At 39.3% G+C, this 23687-nt stretch overlaps 1 protein-coding gene across 2 annotated transcripts in view; it reads right to left on the bottom strand.

Annotated features, from left to right (window-relative positions):
- RAI14 (retinoic acid induced 14) overlaps positions 1-23687 on the bottom strand; it is a 75696-nt gene that overhangs the window by 4071 nt on the left and 47938 nt on the right. Inside the window, exons 3-15 of one of the 2 annotated variants that reach the window (XM_031061134.1) lie at positions 16839-16927; positions 15041-15105; positions 11538-11595; positions 11272-11342; positions 9814-9920; positions 7442-7620; positions 6823-6851; positions 5807-5893; positions 5015-5101; positions 4273-4333; positions 3837-3955; positions 1814-3325; positions 914-1063 (exon numbers count right to left, since the gene is read on the bottom strand). In XM_031061134.1, the coding sequence (XP_030916994.1) occupies positions 914-1063; positions 1814-3325; positions 3837-3955; positions 4273-4333; positions 5015-5101; positions 5807-5893; positions 6823-6851; positions 7442-7620; positions 9814-9920; positions 11272-11342; positions 11538-11595; positions 15041-15105; positions 16839-16927 (2614 nt within the window). The remainder of the gene's footprint in view (positions 1-913; positions 1064-1813; positions 3326-3836; positions 3956-4272; positions 4334-5014; positions 5102-5806; positions 5894-6822; positions 6852-7441; positions 7621-9813; positions 9921-11271; positions 11343-11537; positions 11596-15040; positions 15106-16838; positions 16928-23687) is intronic. The other variant, XM_031061135.1, reaches the window with a different exon arrangement.

The raw sequence follows: 23687 nt of genomic DNA, 5'->3' as shown, positions 1-23687 counted from the left end.
GTTTTAAATATTAACTGCTTTTCCAATGTCCTGTATATCTTTGGACTTTTACACTACTTTGCTGATCCTAATTAGTGGGAGATGAAGGGTCCTTTCATACATGGAGGACTGGAACAAGAAAGTCTGGCCTTTCACACTGGCAGGATGCTCTGCCCACTATTTCTTTTGCCTGCAAGGGAGTTCTTCTGGCATACTGAGCCCTCTTTTTTTCTGTTGGGAAAGGTAGGAAGCAGACACCACTTAGCATGTCAGTCTGGGAATTCTCCTTTCAGAGGCACTCCAGAGCCCTCAAAAAAGGCCGCCAGTGGACAATACCTTCTTTTCGTCCTCAACAGTGGATAAAGTGCTCTCCTCTGGGCAGGCAAGCTCTAGGAAATATCAATTATGACTCAACCCAGCTTAGAAGACTGGACCTTTCATGCACAAACAACAAAATTAAAAAATCTCTAAGGCATTCAAAATTTCAGAGAATAAACTGTGCTCCCCATGAAAAGATGCATTTGCTTGATATGAAACCTCATACTTTCTTCCAAAAAAGCTTAAAACCCCAAAACAACTTCAGCTGATGAATGTTCTTGAAAATCTTCTGCAAACTGATCATACTTTTCCACAAATTAAGGTCTGAGCAGCAGGTTTGGTCTCCATTTTACTACAAAAAAATCTGTTTCTCCACTGGTCTGAGAAGAACATGTGGAAAATCAGCTTTCTTTAGTTATGCTCTTTCTAAAGTGCAATTCATGACTTGCAAATTCCTACAAGTTTCAGACAAAAAGAAATTACAGATTTTTGGATGAAGATTCTTTTCCATGTACTCACTGACTGTACTCTATTTTAAATAAGGCAGAGTTAAGAATAGTACATATTTCTTTGGAGAACTGGGACTAATGTTAGGTTTACAAACTGTCACACTTACAGTCAGTTGGTTCTGCAACTGCTTCACTTGTTGCTGTAACACCTCCAGCTGCTGGCTTTGTCTTTTGGGGGCACTGGTTGAGTAGGAGAGCTGAGAAAGGCTGTTCAATGCTTCTTTTAATTTGCTAATTTCCTTGGACATTTCATTGATCTAGGGAGGCAAAACACAAGTTTTCATTAAAAGATGCTATGCATACTGTATTCCTGTGTGTCTTTGAGTTATTTGCGACCTAAATCTAAGAAGTGGGGAAAACCAAATTGTAAATCAACTTGAGGGACAAACAGAGATGTCATGTAAGCAAAGGGTTACAATGCTCCTCTATTCCCCATCCTAGTCCAGTCTATTCAAAGTGCACTCCTTGTTCTGAACATCAACAATATTTAACAAGAAGGGCTGCATTTATCACCTTTACAAATTCTGCTGCTGAGCCAAACACAGGCCAGCTATTCACAGCTACCAAAATGCACAGCTCTGTATAAAGGAATTTGTAGTGATGGATATGGTAGCTGCAGAGGAAAATTAGTCAAATCATGCTATGGTTGAGATTATGTAATAATATGCTACCATTGAATTCTTGCTCCTTCCTGATACTTTGTTTTCTTGTCTCCTCTGGAATATGTTCCTGCTGTAAATCTTGACTTCAGCTGCCTGAATAGTGTGAACCCAATCTAAGAACTTAAAAGAGGTACATTGAAAGATTGTGTCTATCTCCACAGGGGAGGGAAACCAACTGCAAAGCCAAACATAGAGAAAACCCCTTTGCCTTCAATACTTGGATTTTCAGAGGGGGAAATGCACTCAGAAGGTACTTGAACCAACATTGTTAGGGCACTCATGCACCAGTAAACACACTTTGCCCTCTGAACTCACACTACCCCTCCACTGTACTAAGTCACTGACCTTTTTGTCTTTATCTTCTTCTAGTTTTGATGAGTTTTTCATTTCAGTAAGAGCTTCTTGAACCTGGTGGTACTTGTGCTGAAGATCAGTCACCTCCCGTTCCTTTGCTTCAAGCAGAGTATGCATACCTTCTTTTGCTTCTTTCAGGTGCAAAATTTCATTTCTCAGTTTCATGGCATCTAAGGATATATTTTCCTTCTCTCTGATTACATCCTTCAGTTTGGATGACAAAGCACTAACTTCACCCTCTAGTGAGGACTGGAGCTTTGCATAGGTGGCCTTGGGTACCATGGCTTCATTAATTGCAGCTTTTTCTTCCAGTAACTCCTTTTCCAAGTTTCTTAATTCATTTTCCTTGTTGCTAAGTAGTCGTTTCAGCTCATTTATTTCTTCCTCCATCTCCTTTATGGTATTTCTGAGTGCATTGATTACCTGACGGTGTTCAGTAATTGGCAAAGAGTTTTGCTTCTGAATGTCTAACAGTTGCTTGAGTTCTTCTGATTCATCTAACACTTTTGTGTACTGGGATTTCATTTCTGATAACTCATTTTCTGCTTTGTATCTCAAAGAGTTTGTTACCTCCATCAGTTTCTCATGTTCATCTCTAGGAATGTAGTCTGAAGCTATATCATCTAGAGTTTTTTTCTTCCTATAGTCTTCAAGCTCTGTTTGTGCATCCTTGTACAACTGAGACAATTCACTAAGTTGCCTGTTGAGATCATCTATCGTTCTGTGCATCACATCTTTCCTTTCTCCAGCTTCAGGACTAGATTCCAACTGCATCTGATTTGTCAGCTTGTCCTGTAGCCTTTTAATTTCCTCTTGCCCTTCCTTGTACCTCTCAATCAGCAATGCTTTCTCTTGATTAATGTTATCAATAACTGAACAATAGGAATTCTTCATTTCCTCACACTCCTCCACAGACAATTTTCCTGCCATCTTCTGCTCTCTGTCTTCAAACTTCTTCTGTAGCTCTCTCACTTTTTCTTTTTGTCTTTCGCTTTCCTCCAATGCTTTCTTCAATTCTTGCTTAAGTGCTTCAACTTCTCCATATGTAACCTTCAACATACTCAGATCAGAACTGGTTTCTTCACTTTCAGAGGAAACAAGACCTGGCTTCTTTTGCCTTTGTATATTCAAAATCTCTTTCACAGCTTCCTCATGCCTGTTTTGAGTTTCTTCGAATTTCAAATTAAGATCAGAACCATTTTCTGAAATGTCTGGGCTATATAAATGATCTGTTTCTGGGACTCTAGACTGGACATGAGTTTCCACATGCTTTCTTTTGGCTTCAGAATTCTCTAATTTTCTCTGCACATCCTTTAAGTCTTCCTGGAGGTACTTTATTTTTACTTCTCTGGGGCTTGTCAACTTTTCTTGGATTTGAGTGGCATTTAATGTAGGCTTCAGCTCCTGCACCAAGAACTCATTTTGTCTCTCTGCTGTTTGCTCAAACTGTGTTTGGGATGAATAAGATTCTACAGCTGAATCCCCTTCTTTAGGTGTTCTTTCCTGTCCAAAAAAATCCACCAACAATTGCACAATAAAACCAAGTACATGATTCTAATTTTTTTAGAATAGAGTAAGCAAGGAAGTATTGCTACATCCTATAGAGACAGATGATGAAAGAGCCATGGAAGAAACTTCTAGAGAAGTTCAAAAATCAGCTGCTCCCATTTAGTCATCTACAGTGAGAGAAGGCAGTAAGTGCCAAGCTCCTCTGAAAATCTGGGCTGAGCTCCATAAGCTAATAATCAAAGCTATGCAAATTAAAATTCTTCTAGCACAACTGTTAACATATTTTAGAATGTAGTTATCATAATAAACAAAGTTATTCAGTAATTTATGGAAAAAGTGAGAAGATCAAAACACTGATTTAATCCTTTGGGGCAGAGTGCTTCCATGACCTTACCAACAAAGCTCATTAAAAGATCTTCAGAGTACAACTCTTTAAAAGAGTAAGCAGCTCTTTGTTCTGCCTAGCAGATTAGGAGAGCATCAGAACAGCACAAAAATATGACACCTGTAATTTGTCCTGCAGCTCCTTATTGTGCAATGTCAAAGAGGCAATTTTTGCTTGCATCAACAGAAGTAGATCTTGTTGGTCAGCTTCAGAACTCACATCCAATAAACTATCAGCACCTTCAGAAGGAAAAAAAAAAAGATTCAAAAGGTTTCAAAAAGCTGAAACGCTATTTAGTTAGTTATTCCAACATTTAAACAGCTTGTTCCCATGACTACTAAATTCAATGAGCAAGCAAACTGTTCCTACAAACTCCCCAAAGTGTGTTAGGTTAATGGCAATAGAAGCAGGATGTTTTGGTGGGGAGCTGCTTGTGGAATTACAAAACGTCACTCTCAATACTTAGTGTGTCTCATGTTCTAAGTAGAAAGGTACAGAGGTTTTCAGCATTTCATGACACCTAAAATACCTAATGAGATAAGGATTAATTGTGTACCTGTTGTGCTGTCACTCAGTCTGTCTTTATTATCCTTGTGAAAGGAGCTGAATTCCTCCTGCTAAGACATCAAAAGAGAACATTTTCACAGAAAGCAGATGTAAAGCTGGACAGTTCACCAAAAACAACTACAGACAGTATAGATTCTGCTGGATAAAGCCTGTCCAAGTGGATGTCTTTTATCTCTGAGGTCTTATTTAATTGTAGCACGTGTCCAGTATTTCAAGGTGTGCTAAAGCCAATTAAGTTCCATTGCCCAATTCCCATTAAATACTAATGAAACACAGGCATCTTGTAAATAGTTTGGAAGACTACAAACCCTGTGATAAGTAATAGCAACATACTGACATGTGCTTAAAAAAAATCTTCAGCAACACAAGGTAAAGATCAGACAGAACATACTCAACCCTTTCACTGACATCTTTTGGTAAAATGGTCTCTTTTTGCACTGCCCAATTCCATGCACTTTGCTGATATTAGAAATTGAATTCTTGGAACGTTAATACTTTCATAACCGTACTTCTAAACACTAACTCACCTATGACTATTTATGGGTACATATTTTTCACACATTCAAGTAATCTTTACACTTGTTTTATGAATTGCATTGAAATAGATTTGGATTTGGTTTTGTTTCAGCTAATTAAGTCACAGGAGACTCTGCAGTCATCAAAATAGAACATCAAGCAAAACAGATCCTGTACTTTCCTTCTCTAAGCTCATAAGAACGGAACACTGATACCTTGCACACTTGATCAGCAAAGAAAGCCTGTCCTTTTCCAGTCATGGGAGTTGAAGTTGATGAGTGTGGAGAGGACAAATCATTAACCTGTAAAAAAATTTATATAAATAGGTATGTATACACACATGCACATACAGGTACCTCCCTAACATGTGCCCATACATATATTTATGTATATATGTGTAGATCTATATATATACACACATATATATACACACATACATACACATGCATTAAAGAGTACTTTTACCTGCACTAATATAAGTCAGAATTCTAGACTACTTTTAGAAAACAGACCTAATTATTTAGTGCCCTTCTGAATCATTATTACATAAGAAGTGTAGTTGTTACACAGGTTACATTCTGGTTTAAGATTAAGCCTAACTATTAAATAGACTTATATAGTATCAAGACACAGTTAAGTATTTAATTTTGATATGCTTATATGCCCATAATAATATATATCCATATATATGTATAACTAAAATATCAAGAACACATCATTTACTTATTAAAATCAGCCCAAGAGCAACAACTTTAGTTGGAAGAAGCAATTGTACAGTAAAATTTGTGCAGTAGTGTCTTGGACCATGCTGTATTTTAAGCAATATTGCTTAGTTAATCTAAGCAACATGAGCTTTCATGGTGTCATCCTAATGTAAGGAAAAGCACTCATGGTAAGACAGGCATATAAAATAACAGTGACAGAGAAAATCCTGCCCACATAACTCTAATAATGTTCAAAATGCTTTATATCCCCTAAAAGCATCTCAAAATTGGTCTTTTCTTTACCTGAATAGGACTGATAGGAGGAGGTGGGGCTTTGCGTTTTTTTGGAGTTCCACTTCTTTCTGAACTTAATTTAGAGCCTTGATCATGCTGAAAGTTTCACCAGCCAGAAAAGGTAGGTTTGTTAGTTTGGTTAGTAAAGTCTGAGCAAGTTGTTTAATAAAAAAATATAAAAAATAAATCCCACATTAATATCAACTTTAGCAGCTCATGCAGTGCCTCTTTCCCCCTGGGTAAAGACCACATCTCTACTAACACAAAGATATTAAACATGCCTGACAATAAGAATCTGCTCCCTTGTAAACCATGCTTCAGTGAAAACAAACAAGATTTAGTGAAAAAGCAGAAGCTGACAATAGGTTTAGCACCAGTGACCTTAAAACACTTCCATTCACACACAGCCCAGTCATGCCGTTCTTCACAGCTACCATCTTTCCTCTCCACCAGCTTCTGCCTGAGCCCCCCAAAAAACCCACTCAGAGAAGGAATGACCAATGCATTGCACCCTTGTCTACTTCCCAGCCACCAGCAGGTCTACAAGGTCTACTTGCACTCCAAGATATGACACTGAATAAAAAATGTAAGAAACTCATTGAATCGCCTAAATCTGCCGTGATTGTCACAGGAAGGGGTCTCCAGCAAAACCAGAGATAACCCTTAATTTTGTGTTTTACAAAGAGAGAATTTCTCTAGGTCTCTTTTCTGCAATTCAAAGAGCCAAGCTCCCGCACTACATATGAGGAAAGCAGGAATCATCCCAGCACACATGCACATACACACTGCTCCTCCTTTCCTCCCCTCACCAAGGGTGCTGGCTGCTGTTACACAGAGAAGCCAAGCCTAAAAGTAGTGTTCTGACTGAAACACATTTCTTACCTAAGCAAGAAAAACCTTTTCCATTACATGGTAGTCATGGCAACCCATCTCACAATGACACTTACTAGCACTTCCGTTACTGTTTTTTGTTATGTTACAAGTCTAGAGAGTCAGAGTATTTTCAAAACCAAAAGGACAAATACCTGCTTCACTTTTGTTGGAGACTTTGCCTCTGTGGAGCAGAAAAGAAGTGGAATAAAGAGAAGTTATTAAAGGAAGAATTACTTTCTATTTGTAACCCACCTCTCCGCTCTGCTTCCCATACCATAGATAAATGGTTTGGTTTTTGAATTCCTGTCTGACACCTGAAAAGTACAATTTGCAAATTCCAATCCAATCACATTCCTTCTCTGCTACTGTCTGGTTTCATTTTGAGACAAAACCTGAAGAATCATGACAAGTCTTGCACCATTCTTATGCATTAAATTTCCTACTTCAGAAATCCATTGTAATTTGACCATAAAATGCTCTGCCTACTTTAGTTCCTTCTCCAACCCCTCTACTGAAGTGTTCTATGTATAAAAGAGAATCCCTTCCAAATTTTATGCAAAATTTCACGATGCTGCTACATCAACTTGTCTTTCTCCAAAACACCTCTTTTTGGCCTGCTCAGGGTTTTATCAACAGCAAAGAGTTTTTGGTAAGTCTCAGCCAGATAATCTTGAAAATGGCTTTTGCAGCATTTCAGGCTACACTTTTAAGTAAATTTGTTCAATGCTAAATCAAGAAGTGACAAAGTGCAAGTCAGCCCCTCTCACATACCCACGTCCTGCGATATCTTTGATGACAGGAGATTCTGGATCCCTGTATTCTCAGAGAGCTTGGCGTAATGCAGAGCATTCTGTCCAAAGACATCTACTAAACTGACATCTGCACCTCTCCTAAGGAAAGCTTCCACCATGTTAAGGCTACTAGCTTCACAAGCCATCATCAAAGCAGTTCTGAAGAAGAGAATAAAACAAAAACAAAACACAAACAGCAAGTGTCAAGGCATTCTCTTTAGCAACTCATTTCTTCAGGGAAAAAAATATTGTGACTGTTATTGTGCAATAAAGTCCAAAATTCCATCAGCAGGTTTATTGGTATGTCACCAAACGTGACTTCTCTTTCTCCTTACAAACAAACACTTGCCAGCTCTTCCTCCTCTTCCTCATACACTCCAGCTGCAAATACAGGTCTGCAAACATTTCTAAATATGGCTTCCTGAGGCTGAGAGGAGAGTCATAGATAGAAATGGCTGCAGGGTAAAGTCAGACAAACAAATCTCATTGCTACACTCTGATTACAGTGGTGGTACAACATGAAAACCTTTATTTCTTTCCACATGTTGTGTTCTCCTCCACATGTTGTGTTCGAGACAAAACAGACAAACAGGTTTCAATCAAAAAGACAATTAAATCTAAAAGATCTTCAGTGAGTCCAAGAAACGAGTTTGACCTCAAATCCTGTGCTACTGTCAGCCTAAAAAAAGAAAAGGAGGAGTTCATGAGAGCACAAACAATTCCCTTTCCTACACAGGGCAGCTGCACATAGATAGCTCCGAGAGTAAGCATAGCATACAGAAGGAATCTTTTCCTAACATGTATCTGCTTTTCTCAATTGTTTGAAGGGGTCAAAAGAGACATACAGAATAATTACAAACACACAGAAAACTTCACCTTTTAAGCATGCTCTAATACTGCCTTCTTGCTCAGGCACAGTTCTCCTTTCTCAGCATGAAAACACGTCTAATAGGCTGGCCAACTTTACTGCCAAATACATTCCTCAATGTAGATACAATGCTGAAAAGTTACTACAGTGATAATATTTGCTAAGTATTAAGAAAACAGTTTCACTAATGAATTAAACACCCTCCCTGTAATGGGTGAGTCACTTGGAAAAGTGATGCTGTTGCAGTACTGTACTAAAAGTAGTGGTGAGTGATAACTTGGATAACACCTCCAAAGTCACAGGGATGGTTTTAGATTACCAAAATAATTCACTTAGTCTGGACAGGATAGGAATCTGGAGATGCCATTTTCCAAGGTTATCCCTCTCTTCTCCCAGTGAGGTTTCTCCTGTTTCAGTAAAATCTTAACTACTTCTGTGAACATGAGGCACAGGACTAGTCACTCCCCTTACCACAATTAAAGCAAGAAGTAAACCAGCACATTCCATGTTACAATGTTTTGTTGCTTCTACATAGAGTACTATCTTAAAAAAATACAAAAATGGGAGTCCTATCTGTGACAGAAACTCCTTCATCCAATTAAAGCAGAAAGTCTTAACACTGTCTGCTGATTAAACATCAGGAGAGCGAGGGGAAGGCAGAGGCCCCAGAGTGTGCAGCACCTCAGGTTCAAAGCATCAATGAGGCCATGAAAATTGACAGAAAACAAAGGGGTTTTCTTCAGACAACTGGAAATAAAGAGCGCTCTAATGAACTTTGGACTGATAAAAAACAAGTTAGGGCCCAGTCTTATATTCACAGGTGCTACCAGAGAACAGAATAATCAAAATTGCTGTGAAATATAAGTGCCAAGTCTTGTTAGTATCCTGCTTTACCTCCACAATTTAACCAGCTGTTTATAAAACAGTCCATAATTTTCTAAGACTCTTGATCTTTGTCAGTATCATCAAAACAAGTGCATTTTTCACTACAAGGATGTTGCAATTGGCACCTTCTTAAAGAACAGCATCTCCACTATAGAGATTTACTATATTTTTTTTTCTTGCTGCTGTGTCTGCATTATGGCAGAAAAAGCAACCCTCACAGGTTTTGCTCATAAGTAGCAGTTTTAAGGATTTAAGTTGGCGGTATTAACTCATTCCAAGAAGAGAGCAGCATTTAAAACTGGGATACTTAGAAAGTGATGTGTGGGTGAGTGCTATCAATCATATTTGTACAGAAATAATTTAAATGTTCTGGTATCCCAAGGGAAATCTTACAGGCAGATTAGTTTTATAGCCACACAGTTTCTGCTTCATCTTTTACTTCAATCAGAATTCTGTAAGCCTTCTCAGCAATCAGGATATGATGTCTAGTACAGAAAGCATTATTTCACCTAACACCAACTATTTTGGGAAGGATTTGAGAAGAAATCTTCATGTGACAGTCAGCTTTGGTGAAGAATCAATATGTTAATGTGCTGTACCTTCCATTTTTATCCCTGGTGTTGATGTCTGCTCCATGATCGAGAAGGTATTTGCAGACTTCTGTATGACCATTTTGTACTGCAAGCAGCAGAGGTATGTTCCCATCCTAGAAATGCATATAAAGAATCTATGAACAGTATTCCATACACTTACAAAAGCACACTGAGATTTAAAGTCAGCTGCAAATTTTACCTTTACATAGCAAAAACGAGGTGGTAATAGCACATTTTTCCTGAGTGTGTTATAATTCCTTTCTAGTCTGCTTGGGATGATGTAAAACACAGGGAGTAGGAACTTGCTTTTTTACTCCCTTTGCTATTTGTTCAACGCTAAAACACAATTATTTTGAAAATACAAAATATCTTTCCATAGCTCCACAACAAAAAATTGTAATTTTAACAAAGTATTAGGCAAAAATACAACATTTCATGAAGTCATGGAACAAAACAGTTGGAAGACACCTTTAGAGATATCTGGGGTTTCTCCCACTTCTTTCTCAGTCCAGAGCTAGGCAAACTTAAGTTTCAGCACATTGCTCAGAGACTTGTCCAGTCACGTTTTAAACATCTCCAAAGGTAAAGACACAGCTCTAGGTACCAGTTCCAGTGTTTGAGCACCTTCAAGGTGAGGCTATTTTTTTACTAGTAGCTAAGTGGAATTTCCCAGTTAGGTCCACTACCCAAATTCTGATCATTCCTTATCATTTTGTCATGCACCTCTGAGGCTGGTCTCTCTCTTTCCTACCTGGGCATGATATAGCTCAGGACATTTTTAAGATACTCCTACAGCCTTAAAACTGAACAAACTTTTTATGCCTTTAAAACGCATCTGCTGAAATCTTAGATCAGATGTCCATGTCTGTGACATATTTGTTTTTGCTAGAAAGACTAGATATAGACCAAAGCCAAAACCAAACAAGTTTGAATACCTTTATCACTTTCTGCCTGGCCTGTGCTTTACAGATTCCTTTCTTTTTTCATTAGGTTTTCTATCAGGCATCATTCCCAAAGCCAGACCTGGTTGGTTGTAGACATTTCACAGTAGTGTCTCTGAGCCTTTGGAATGTGTGAGGTATATTTGTTCCCCTCAGGCATGTCATGCTCTGATTGGGCTTTGTGAGCATTTTGCAGCCCTTGGCCACATACTGGGCTTTCTCCAAACCCTCCTGGGGACACTTTTAAATTATGTTTTGAATGTGTAAGAACTTATTCTAGCTACCTGTGCCAATGTCTCAACAATCAGCAAATCCTGCCACTACAGTATCAGACTGTGAAGTGCTTCCACTTCTCTGCAATGGCAAGCTGCAAAAGGAACTTCCTCCAGCAGAGAAACCCTGAAAGCGTGAGAACAGCATTGCTTTCAACTACTGCACCCGAGATGGAGCTTGGTAACGCATGGAAGGAGGGCGATAAAAGTTCTGAAGGATCTGCAGTACACACAGGAGAGGAGGTACATACCAAATCTTTGATGTTAATGGGACATTTGTGCTCACACAGAAGTTGAACTGCCTGAAGACACCCACATGCAGCTAAAACAAAATAAAATTAAATTTAAAAAAAAGACAACTGTGAAAGTCCATTAAACCCCAATTTCAAAATTTGTGTCCCACACTTCCACTTGCAATACTGCAGCATTACAGTGGGGTACAGAAAGAATTTCTAGGCTGATAAGCTAGAAGTATCAAGGACAACAAAACAGTACAAACTTTCATCAAAGAAGTTACCTGCATAATGTAATGCTGTTTTCCCAGAATTGTCAGTGGTGTCGGCTGGGCATTTACTCTGCACAATAAGGAAAAGGAGAAAAAAGCAATTAGAGAAATACAAAGAAAATAAAACATATGTTTTATATACACAGAGTGTTTAACATCTTTGCCAAAAGATTTATGTGCCGTTTCAGTGAAGAACACTGAAGGAAGGTACAGCTTCTCTCTCTACCAATCTGGTATTTCCTGTCTTCACACCAACTTATACTGAAGCCATAGGAAATCCTCATGGTTAAGAGAATTGTCCCTAAAAATGTTATCGTTTCAGAGTAATTTAAGTCAGTAAATAAAAAAGCAAATAAATATATAAATAAATAAAGTAATAAATAAATCAGTAAATAAAATCTCTTTTGCCTCAGATTTTTTTTTAACATTAATGTAAAAGCTAAAGCAACCATGTCCTAAGGCAATTTGTCCTGCAATTCATAGAACCATGCCAAGGTTTGGATTAGAAAAGACCTTAAAGATCATTTTCTTCCAAATCCCTGCCATGGGCAGGGACACATTCCACTAGACCAGGCTGCTCAATGCCCCATCCAGCGTGGCCTTGAACACTGCCAGGGATGGGGCGTCCAGAGCTTCTCTGCCTTCCTTGTGCCAGTGCCTCACAGTAAAGAATTTCTTCCTAATACTGAATCTAAACCTATCCTTCTGCAGTTTGAGTCACTGCCACTTGTCCTATCATGACATACCCAAGTAAAAACTCCCTCTTTGGTTTTCTTGTGTGGCCCCTTGAGATACTGAAAAGCAGCTCTAAGGTCTCCGGGACCCTTCTCTTCTCCAGGCTAAACACCACAGTCTCAGCCTTTCCTCACAGCAGACGTGCTCCATCCCTCTTGATGACTTAAGTTTTAGCTTTCATATTATCCAGATTCTGTACTGCATTAGCTCATAAGTCTGAACTCCACATAAAGTGTTAGCAAGCTCTCTTCACAGTTTAGTTAGACAAAATAATCCTATTCTGAGGATTTCCAAGATGCCCAAGGACACCGTTGCAGCTTCAGGCCCAAAAAGTACAAACAACAGCAAATTGAAGAGAACAATCTGGGAAGATGGGACTTAATAACCTGAAGCTGTGATGGGACAACTACCCCAATATGTAAATGGACCAAAACTTATAAAAATGAAAGCTCGTGACCCATTGTCCATCTTGGGTGTAGCCTTGGCCAGGCTCTTGTACTGCCTCTTGAAGCCCTTTCTAATAAATCCCTACTTTATTCCTTTAACACTGTCCACCCTCTGTCCTAGACAGCCTCTCAAGGCATCCCTCTGATCCCCTTCATGGCCCTCTTCTGTCCCAGCTCCAGCAGGTCCCTGTCCCTCCTGTGCTGGGAGCCCAGGGCTGGATGCAGTGCTCCAGGTGGGTCTCAGCAGAGCAGAGCAGAGGGGCAGAATCCCCTCCCTGCCCTGCTGCCCACGGGGCTCTGGATGCAGCCCAGGACACGTTTGGCTCTCCCAAGTGCAGCACCAGCACTTGGCCTTGTTAAAGTTCATGAGGTTCCCATGGGCCCACTGTCAAATGCTGTAAGGGTTATCATTAGCATTTTAAAAATAAGCACCAACAATCCAGTTATATCTTGTTGTATTGCAATTATCAGATGCTACTGATCAACCTAGACTTCAAAGCAATATAAGTAGTAATGAAAAAAAAAATTCAAATCCTTATGAAGGCTCTTTTCGGTACAGAAGATTTTTGTTTTAGTTACAGCAAAGAGAGTATTATAGAAACCTAGGTTAATTTTGGTTGGAAATAGCCATCATGATCATCAAATCCAGCCATTAACCGAGTACTGCCAAGTTAATCACTGAGACATGTCTCACATCTACACATCTCTTAAATCCCTCGAGGTGAAGAAATTTACCTATTATCCAACTTAAAGCTCCCTGGGTGCAACATTTCCTCTTTTCTCACTGTGATATGGTCTACCCTAAGCCTCTTTTTCTCCAGACTAAATGCCACCAGCTCCCTCAGCTGCTCCTCACAGGAGTGGCTCTCTAAACCCTTCACAAGTTTCAAAGCTTTTTGTTGGATAGTTGGTTGCTTTAGTTTCTAGAAAACAAACATTGTAACTTTTGACTTTTACATGCAGCACTGTCTCCAACACACCTGTGATTATCTAGGAAAACAGGATCACAAAGACCATTACATCGTGTAACAAAAATGTCATGATTCTGCCTGTCTAAAATAATTATTCAGCCTGTTTCAGCTAAACACCAGTCAGACATTCCTTGCACACAGTCTTTGGTCCACAGAAGATAATCCTAAGAGCATGAATTACTGGAGGATATCACCAACAGGTCTGCACTTAGGAATGTATTTATAAAACCTGTATATTGAAATGAAAGCAGAAAAACATGAACAAAAGCAGCTCCTTGGTGTTAAGCCCGGCTGGTTCTGAGCTGCCTGCGATGCCAGCAGCCACGGCCTGATGGCGACGTGGGTCGGGGCTGAGGATAACCCCGGGCAGAGGGCCTGCAAGGGGTGTGGAGGTGGGAATCAGTGAAACTGGACCCTGCGTTGTCAGAGACACTGACAGAGGTCAGTCCCCGGACAACTGGAGAGCCCTGAGGCAACCAGGGAAAAACAATCTGGAGGCTGGGATATAGGATCCATTCTTTATCTGCACCATCGTGTTCCAGCAGGGCTGTTAATCATTATTTCATCTGTATTCTCAGTCTGTATTCATTATTTTATCTGAGATCTGATAACTCCTAACTTAGAAAAATCTGCTCTGTTTCTCTGATCACCACCATGAAAATTTACCTGTATTTCTGAAATGGAGCTGAGATGGACAATGTCTTTGCTTACTAACACTCACCTTCAACATAATGAGACTTTTCTGTTCATCTTCACTTCCTTATTTTCTCTCCCCGTTCTTTCAATGCCCTTTCTAACCCCTCACTGTCCTTTACCTCATTTCACTGAAGATTCTATTATTTCCATACAATTTTTGGATCTAAACTACTTTGTTTTCATCTCTTTTTTACTTTAAACTTGAAAATGTTTCTATGGTGAACAGACAGAAAGCATTCCAGTGGAACATTATCAGAGTCCCCCCAGAAGTGAAAAACTTTTTCCCCTGTAACTCTTTAACCATCCTAATTCCAAGTTGTCCAACCACACAGACAAAACACAGGAAGTTAAACTGAAGCTACAACTACTTGAAACCCAACCAAGCTATGTCAGCTATCTAGAAAACTGTATTTCCAGACCACTCAGGGAAGAGACACTGTTTTCTTTCATCCATTTACAGTGCCTACAAGGTCTTTAAACTCTTTTGTTTAAAGGAGTTAAACAAAAACTTGTTTAACTCCTTTAAACAAAAGGAGTTGATGCACCTCTCTTGATGCCAAGGAGATAGAACAGTATAGAAGTGTGGTGCAGATTATTAGCATAAAATGAGTGTAATGAAAGCAAATGAAAATTTCAAAAATCAAAGTTAATTTGATTTTTCTTTTACCTGAAGTAACCTCTTAATGCAATCAGGGTGGCTGTTCTTTGCTGCAAGATGTAAAGCACTGTGCCCTAAAAGAATAAAAGCAAAGCAAATTAATTATTCAATCATGCCAAAGCACAGGAATAAAACCTTCCATGTCAAAGGAAAAATCTTGAATTATCTGTCTTGTTCCTATCACAACACATAAAAAGTAAGGGTAGAGAAAATAAAGTAAAAACCTACATCAAGCAGAATGTCTTTACTACCTGTTGTTCAGGCAAGTAACAGAATAATCTTAAAGTCTTAATTCATATAAAGGAATGACACAAACATTGTGTCAGACTACACCTAGGAAGAAGCAAGTCTAAAATTATACATTATGTTTCTTAGAAAACAATTTTCCAGTATTACACAGCCTCCCTTGCACAAGGACGTCTGTCGGTGTCATGATTTTTGCTATTTGGCAATGAAAACGTACGCAGCATCAAGAGCAAAACCTGCCAAATTCACCACCTACAAATATATTGTGTCACCCATGAAGTAGACATAGAAGACTCAAACACAGGCCTGCTTTGGTTTGCACCTCACAGATTTCCTATTCCCTATCAAACACAGGTCTGCATTGGTTTTCATTTCACTGAATTCATGATGATTTACTGATTAAGGATTTATGATGAAATACTGAAGTCTCTCCTCCCGCTTCATCTTACAGAGCATCTGAAAAATTTATGACAAGACAACAAAAGCAGAAATTATCCATGCAACTAAGAAAAGAAGGACCCAGGATTTAGTACTCAATAAAGACAAAGACATTTGTGACAGGAAGCTCTCATTGCAAATGGTGTGACTTTCACATAGAAGGATTTCACTGAAGAGTAGTGGGCTGACACTCTCAGGTGGAAGTAGGCAGGCAACATTTTACTACCCAAGTGACCAATAATTCATCAGGCAAGGTGAAGCATGAATTTGGAATTATAGTCTGCATCAGGTACGTATATTCCCTTATCATTACATAAAATATGAATGCTTCTTCCACTATCACAGACACTTCTTTATACAGAGTGGCAAATGATTCCCACATATGACAGAGATTCCCTCAGGCTGCAGTAAGTGGCAAAACAGAACTCATGTGCCCAGCAATTACAGATCATTACTGGAAAGACAGAATGCTGACAGGTCATCCAGGTGGCTCAGCTAGCCAGAGAAAATGCTGGGCACAGATTCTGAAGATGTGACGACTGAAATCTATTAAGAAGAGTTCGCCAGTTTCAAATTCAGCTCCCATCATTCTCCTAGCAGAGCAGTAATTAAGCACAGGACTTTTGAGAACTGAGACATCATACTTAACAGCTCTCAGCTCTGTTTTGGCCTGTATCAGCTGTTTTCACTGTGTCATAATCCTGAAGAATTGTCTTACTGCAACTCCTGTAAAGTTAATGGGATTAATAGCTTGGATAAGCATGAAAGTAAAACTGAAGATCTTGATGCAACCTGTAATAGTAAGAAGAGGTGGGGAGGATAATTATTTTCTTCTCTTTTTTTTTTCACTTAAAAATAACAATTTTTAAAAAATCAAGCAAATATTTTATATCTGGAGCCCACTACAAACACTGAAATTTATAGCATTAGGACAAAAGTTTTTAAGGACTTTAGATTCTGAATTCTCTGTGCAGGAAAGCAAATATGCCCAATGTGTTACAACTGCTTATCCTATAGGGTGTGTGGGGAAAAGCAAAGTTGTCAAATCTGTGTCTTCACTCTGCACATCAATGACTATGTAAGCAAGTTGAGTGTACCATGCTACTGGTATAGAGAGACATACCTGCACCATCTTGGGCTGTCACATCTGCACCATGTGTCACCATGATCCTGAGGCACTCTGCATGCCCTTTCGTGGCTGCCAGGTGAAAACTGGAAGAGAGCATTTACATGTCTTTTATTATTATTAAAATATCTTTTCTCTTTCATTCACTAACTTCACACTGGCAAATTCTTTCCTCCCTGTCCTTAGATCTTTTGGCATCCTTCCATTTCCTCCCAGGAGGATAACAGCTCTGGAAGTGAGATGGCAGATCAAAAAGACTTTGTAGTCATACTTCCATACTGCAGGTCAGACAATGTGTTCATTTTGGGACCCTTATTACAAGAAAGATGTGGATATGCTGGAATATGTCCAGAGAAGGGTATCGAGGCTGGCAAAGATTTGAGAACAAGTTCTATGACGAGCAGCTGAAGGAGCTGAGGATGTTTATTCTGGAGAAAAGGAGGCTCAGGAGGGACCTCATGACTCTCTACAGCTGCCTGACAGGAGGGTGTAGCCTGCTGGGGTTGGTCTCTTCTCTCAGGTAACTCAGGATAGGATGAGAGGAAATGGCCTCCAGCTGCAGCAGGGGAAGTTAGATTGGGCATGAGGAAAAATTTCTCGACTGAAAGGATTGTCAAGCACTGGAAAAAGCTGCCCAGGGAGCTGGGGGTGTTACCATCCCTGGAAGGCTCTTGGACATGTTTAAGAGACAGGCAGATGTGCCACTGGTGGGGGAACACTTTAGTGGTGGATGTGGGTTGCTGGGTTAATGGTTGGACTCAATGATCTTAGAGGTCTTTTCTAACCTGAACAACCCCATGATTCTGTGATTTTACACGGGCTGCTGTCTCATCAGCTCATATCATATATTTTATGTACATCTTGTCCCACACGATTTCTAAATGTATGTCCCTAGTGATGTAATATAACCCCAGAGAATGCCTGGGCTTGGGGAATTAATAAAGAAAACAATCATAATAACTGACTTTGTTCTAGACATTTTAGTCAGAGTAGTCAGATTTAGTTAGATTTAGTCAGATTTAGTTAGATTTTTCCCCTTTCACTGGACAAAATTTAGTTCCTCTAAAACACGATTCTGCATTTCCTTAATTAAACTACATCAAGTTGTATTTCTGCACTGTCCTTTATAAAGCTCATCTTTCCTTCGTGTATGGGCGGGGGAAAACACTTTGCTCTGAGTATCACCTGGAGAAATCAACACTATTGAATATTTGGGAGATTGTGCCAGAGATGTATTTTTTCCACTTGTGGTTTTGCTGTTCACCCCAAGCACCTGCTTGCTTAAACAACGTGAAACTGCAGACGTTACCAACCACAGTATAGCAGGATGCACTTCCAAGCATCAATTACCTAAGATGTAATTACAGAACAAACCAAGGAGATTATACTGAATTCAAGCCTTTTTACAGCTGAGATTTTATGTTTGACATCCTCAGGCTGGGCACATCAACATTCACAGAACCAGTGCTACAGAGATGCTGCTGACTTCATTTTGCCCTGAAGCAAAAATGAAGGGAAAGCTTCTGAAAACAGAGAAGTTTATATCCTCCTGATGCATAACATGCCGATGTTGTCAAGTTTTAAGATATGGGCAGACATCCTGCTACCATGTGAGTCCTACCAACATCAGCCTGATGTGCACAGAGCAGTTTTTCAGTGGGAGTTATGTAAAAAAAAATTAAAGACAAAACACTTCTAATTACTATTTCTTTGTGTGTGGAAAGTTAGAACCATCATCAAACATGCACCAAACTGAAAAAGCCAGTATTCCTGGGATGCTTTCTAATATCTTTTGAAGGAGGTATTAATTTTTAAATTATGTACCCCTGTGTAAAAGGGATTTTCCCCTGGAAAGTAAAAGAAACATCATAAATCATGGACCCACATCAACTAATATATTTAGGAGTTTATATTTTGAACAACTGCTTCCTTTAAGTGTTCAAGCTAACACTGAAAGTTCAGCCTGCTAACCAGGGAAACTTGGAACAACAGGCAGGAATGAAATGGGTATTTCAGACACAGAGTCTGTGAATGACAACACCATGTTTCTCTAAGCCATAGACTTGAAAACTCAGCACAGAAAGAGACCTACAGACAACATCTTGCAAAGAGAGGAGAATTAATCAAAACAGGAGAAGTCCTAGAACAGAATTGTCTACCAAGTACAGCAAACACCTCACTTCCTAGGAGGAGTCCTTCCGTCTACACTGGCTGCTGCTGATTGCAAATGGCAGACAGGCAGCACTTAAGCCTGGAATCTTTCTCTGCAAATATAAAAGCATTCTGTGTGTTCATCCTGTGAATACTACTGCCATAATCAAACTGAAGAGTTAACACGTCCAAGAGCACAAGCAGCGCTGCTGCTGTCTGTTCTCCAGTCATTCAAATCAAAACTTCATGTACTTGGTGACCAATGCAAAGTTGTGTAAACATTCTTTGGAAAAAGTGGTTTCTCAGGCTCTGGGAAAATGACTGGGGGAGGGACACAAGAGGAGTCTGACAAATTCCAACACCTCTAATTTAGCCAGCACAACATACCAGCAAAATACCAAAACATGTTCTGATACATTTGTGTAAACACAAAATACAATCAAATTCTCTCTAGGAAGACTGTGAAGCACACACTTGGCTAACTTACATTTTGACAATATTCATAGTAATAATAAATACCTGAATAATAATAACTTGGCTAAATCTGGGGCACTGAGATTTTATGGACAGACTTCGTAGTACGGTGCCAAATGCAACATGAACACGCAAGTGGTAAAGAGGTTTTATTTAGGTAAAATCTGACTGCAAAAAAATATCAGAGAAAATTAAAAATAACTCTTTTCAGGCTATGCTCCTATGAACACATGAATCCCACCAACAAAAACAATTCTCATGGCAGTTCTCAACAAGTCATCACACAGGCAGATGTTTTATTTCATAAAGAACGGCTTGCTTTCTGTCTCCTCTCTGCATCCTTGTTCTGGTACTGCCTCTAACATAAACCTGTAGTGAGATATTTTTTTCTTAACAGTCTCAAAGCAATTGGAGGGGAATGGGGGATATGGTTACTTAACTGCTGATTTAGTAAACAGAGTCCTGCTCTATAGAGACAACAACTCCAGAATGGAACAAACCAATTACAGTCACATTTAAGCTAAACTATTAGTGTTGGACAAACCCTCCCCCTTAAGAAGCAATTCTGATTTTAAAGTTAATAGCCCCTGCTTTGGTTTGGGTTTTTTTTTTTTTTGTGTGGGTTTTTTTTTCCTTTTTTGGAAGGTTTTTTAAAGTTAAAAAACCCAAACAAACAAAACAGCCAACTCAAAACAAACAAAGAAAAACCCCAAACCCAAACACTTGAGTAGTAAATACTGAAGAATCCTATATATCAAGGCAGGCTCTTGAAACAAAGAAGACTGTAGACATTCATTTCAGAATAATTCCTAACAAACTACATAATTTCCTTAAATATTTGAGGCAAAAACTGCAGGTTTCCAAATACTGGAGTTCTCACCATCTGGACGCCTTAAGGAGTGGTGCATTTTACTTGCATCTCCTATGAATAAACTTTCCTTGACATGAAAGCAAACAACTTTTCCTCCCATTTCCTGGTTGTGCAATGACTTAGGTAAACAAAAACAAACACGTAAGACTTCATTTGGACCAAGGGCCACACTGAGAGTTGGATTCTCATTCAGCTGAAAATCCCATTACAACATAGTTCGTTTTCCTTCACAATAGGTAAGCCTGTTACGGCCACTTAGAGTCACATCTTGATAGCCCAGCCTGAACTGTTTTGAGATAGATTACTTTTACTGCTGTAAAACATTTCTGTTCTTCCTGAGGAGCAGGATGGTCTCTTTTTATTGTATCCAGACATTTCAGTGAACAGAGGAGCAGCTACCATTCCCAGCGGTTCAAGACCCACCTCTGCAGCAGATAGAAGATCAGTAGGTTGACACTGCTTTTTCCCACTGGGAATGTACAGGTCTCATAATTACTCAGTACTTAACAAGAAAAGGTGAAAAATTATGTCAGTTGTGAAGGATGCAGAGCCCAGTTGGAGTAAACAGACTTTTAGAGTGAGAGTGAACTCATTTCATGAGGTTCAGGTTTAACTGAAGAACAGCTACAAGGCTATCACCTCAAAATCTTGTCAGGACCTCAAATTTCTTGACCTGAAATGTTACTCAAATAAAAACCCCACATTGATAGAGGCTTTTTATGATGCTTGCTGCCTGAACAGAGGACACAGCTGTGTATGACATCCCTGAACTACTATGAAGCAGCAGATTTTTTTTACAGATATGAGATGTCAACCGGTGAAGCACTTACATCTGTCCTAAACCAGCCCATGCCTTATTCAGGGCAAATGACCTTTTCCTCATTTTGGTCACAATATTAAACCAGCAAGGGAATGAAGACTTTAACCAGCATCTGACAGACAAAGCACAAGAGTTCAAATAGAGCCAGTCTTTGACAAAAGACCAAGAATGAGTGTTTCCAAAAATTATTTAAATGTCAGTCTAACTCAAATGAAAAAGGACTGTAATTTTTACTTCTCAGCTCACATAAAACTTTTCTTTACAAATCATTACACCATAAGCAGAACAGAAATAATCCACATTTAGGGGTTAGACTTGTAAAACTGTAGCTGATGGCAATTGCTAAGGTGGTATTAGCAGTAAGACATTAGCAGTAAGACATGCCATATTCAGGTTCTCTTCTTAACCATTTGCAGAGCTGCTTCCTGCAAATCCTCTTACTGAATGGTATTTTGACAGCTGGCTTAAAACAACTGGGTGGTCCATATATCTAGGGGAAGTGCCTCAAAAGTAAAGAGAAACGTGATAAAATCAGAAAAAAATAAATACAGGGGGGGGGGGGGGGGGGGGGGGGGGGTGGGGGAAGCAGAATTACACCCAATCAGAGGGTTCAATGTCTGTTTGGCAAGGTCATGCTCCAGAGTTTTTTCTGGGCAGAATTAGCATTCTCTGTAACACAGATTTTCTCCAAGGCCTGAAAGCACTTCAACACACTACTTAACAAAACCCAAAGCCAATGAGGAATTTGGCTGAATTATGGATGCTAATTGAATATTGTATTTGCTATTTCCTATTATGACAAACATGGAAACCAGTCAAACTTATATGCAAGCGTATAATACTATTGTTCTCTGCAATTTCAATCTGAGTGCTCTGAAAATATTTTAAGTGCAATAATGTTTGAAAAACACTATGAACTCATATACACTCATTGTCAAGGTTTATTTTGAGTAAAAACATCCCTCCCCAAGGCAGATCATTCTTCTTCATTTTCTAATGGATGTCAACCCTCTGCTGACTTTTAAAAAGTCTAACTTGCCTTCCAACAATTTGATGATTTATAGTTTCCCCACCAACCAACACCTTCACACAAACAAACAAGAATGATAAAGATACAAAGCTGCATAGAGACCTTGTATTGTTGATTAAATCGAAGGAAAAAATAGAAATTGAATACATTTAAGTTTTGCTACTACCTTATCAGACAGGCAAGCAATTCACCAGCTATCCCAGCCACAAAGTGACTTACTGATAACCTGGCTGACTTTCTGAACTAACTGGAGCTTTCATATATTTTAGAAGCAGCACCTAGCTTACAGTGCTATCCCTCAAGGCCTCAACTCCTCCTTCAATAACAACAGCTAAAATAAACACAGTAGATGATATCCAGCTTTCGGTCGCTTCCCACCACAGGCTGAGTGGCAGAAGCAGCAAGACCTGATCTGAAAGAGAAAGGGCCATGAGTTACACTAGAGCAGCACATTCTGTGCATGAAGAGAATAGCTGGTGTCACACAGGAGGAAGTCCAGTGTGGCCTCCTCTCACATGTAGCACCATGACCAGTCACTGTAGAAGAATACCGTTTACTGATCTGTGAAGGGCTTGAGATTTTATCAGCATTAAAACAATTTTGAAAGTAAGCCCTTTTTGACACACCCCAAACCTAATAATAGAGAAATTACCACCCTCAGATTAAATGATTGAGAAAGCTCCATAACAGTTCTGAAATGGGAGGTGTCTTCTGCCTTCCTTGGCAAGCCCTGTCTGGGTTGTGCTTTCTCCTTGCACCAGCACAGGCAGGCAGGTAACTGTGTGGCTGGTGAGCAGGCACAGGAAACAAAACCAGTGGAAACCAAAGCTGCCTTCCAGTGGTTCATCACACAGCACAGAGGCAATCCGCCCATGAAAAATAAGGAGCAGCGTGTAGAATTCACCTTAAGCCTAAAATTAAACCAATAATGTTTTGCTATGAAAGTCAAAGGGATCTTCGTCTTTTCCTGACTCATTACCAAGATACTGTCACTTACTTGGGACAATATATGCTGTACGTAGAATGAGTAATTTAGTTATGGAGGAGCAATACCGATGTCTGGCAGATCAGACTGTCTTAAAAGAAAATCAGACACCTACAGGTAATCACTATCAATACTTACCAGTTCTTCAGGGGTTTTTATTGTTTTCTTTAAACAAATAAAAATTACAGCTTCACACTGCACCCATTTTACCTACTCCCAAATGCAACTGTAAAAGATGTGGCTTTTCAATAATGGTGGTATTTCATATCATTATCTTGTCACTCGCATACATGCAGCCAAAAGAGTTAAAAAATTATCTCAGGAGGAGAAAGGAAATACTTTTTGTTTTCAAATCAGAGCTGGCACCAGTACAAGCTGAGAAAATCATGTTTTTAGAGTTTTAAAGCATTCAGACAATGAGTTGCTGCAAACAGCTTCTAGAGTGCAGCACAAGATTTTAAGAAGTTGACAGAGGCAGGTATGGATTTACCAGGAGCTGTATGAGATTATTTTCC

Source organism: Geospiza fortis, unplaced genomic scaffold (genome assembly GCF_000277835.1).
Source record: "Geospiza fortis unplaced genomic scaffold, GeoFor_1.0 scaffold163, whole genome shotgun sequence".
Lineage (NCBI taxonomy): Eukaryota > Metazoa > Chordata > Aves > Passeriformes > Thraupidae > Geospiza > Geospiza fortis.
Note: the sequence above shows the minus strand (reverse complement) of the source record. Positions and strands in the feature narration are given on the sequence as shown.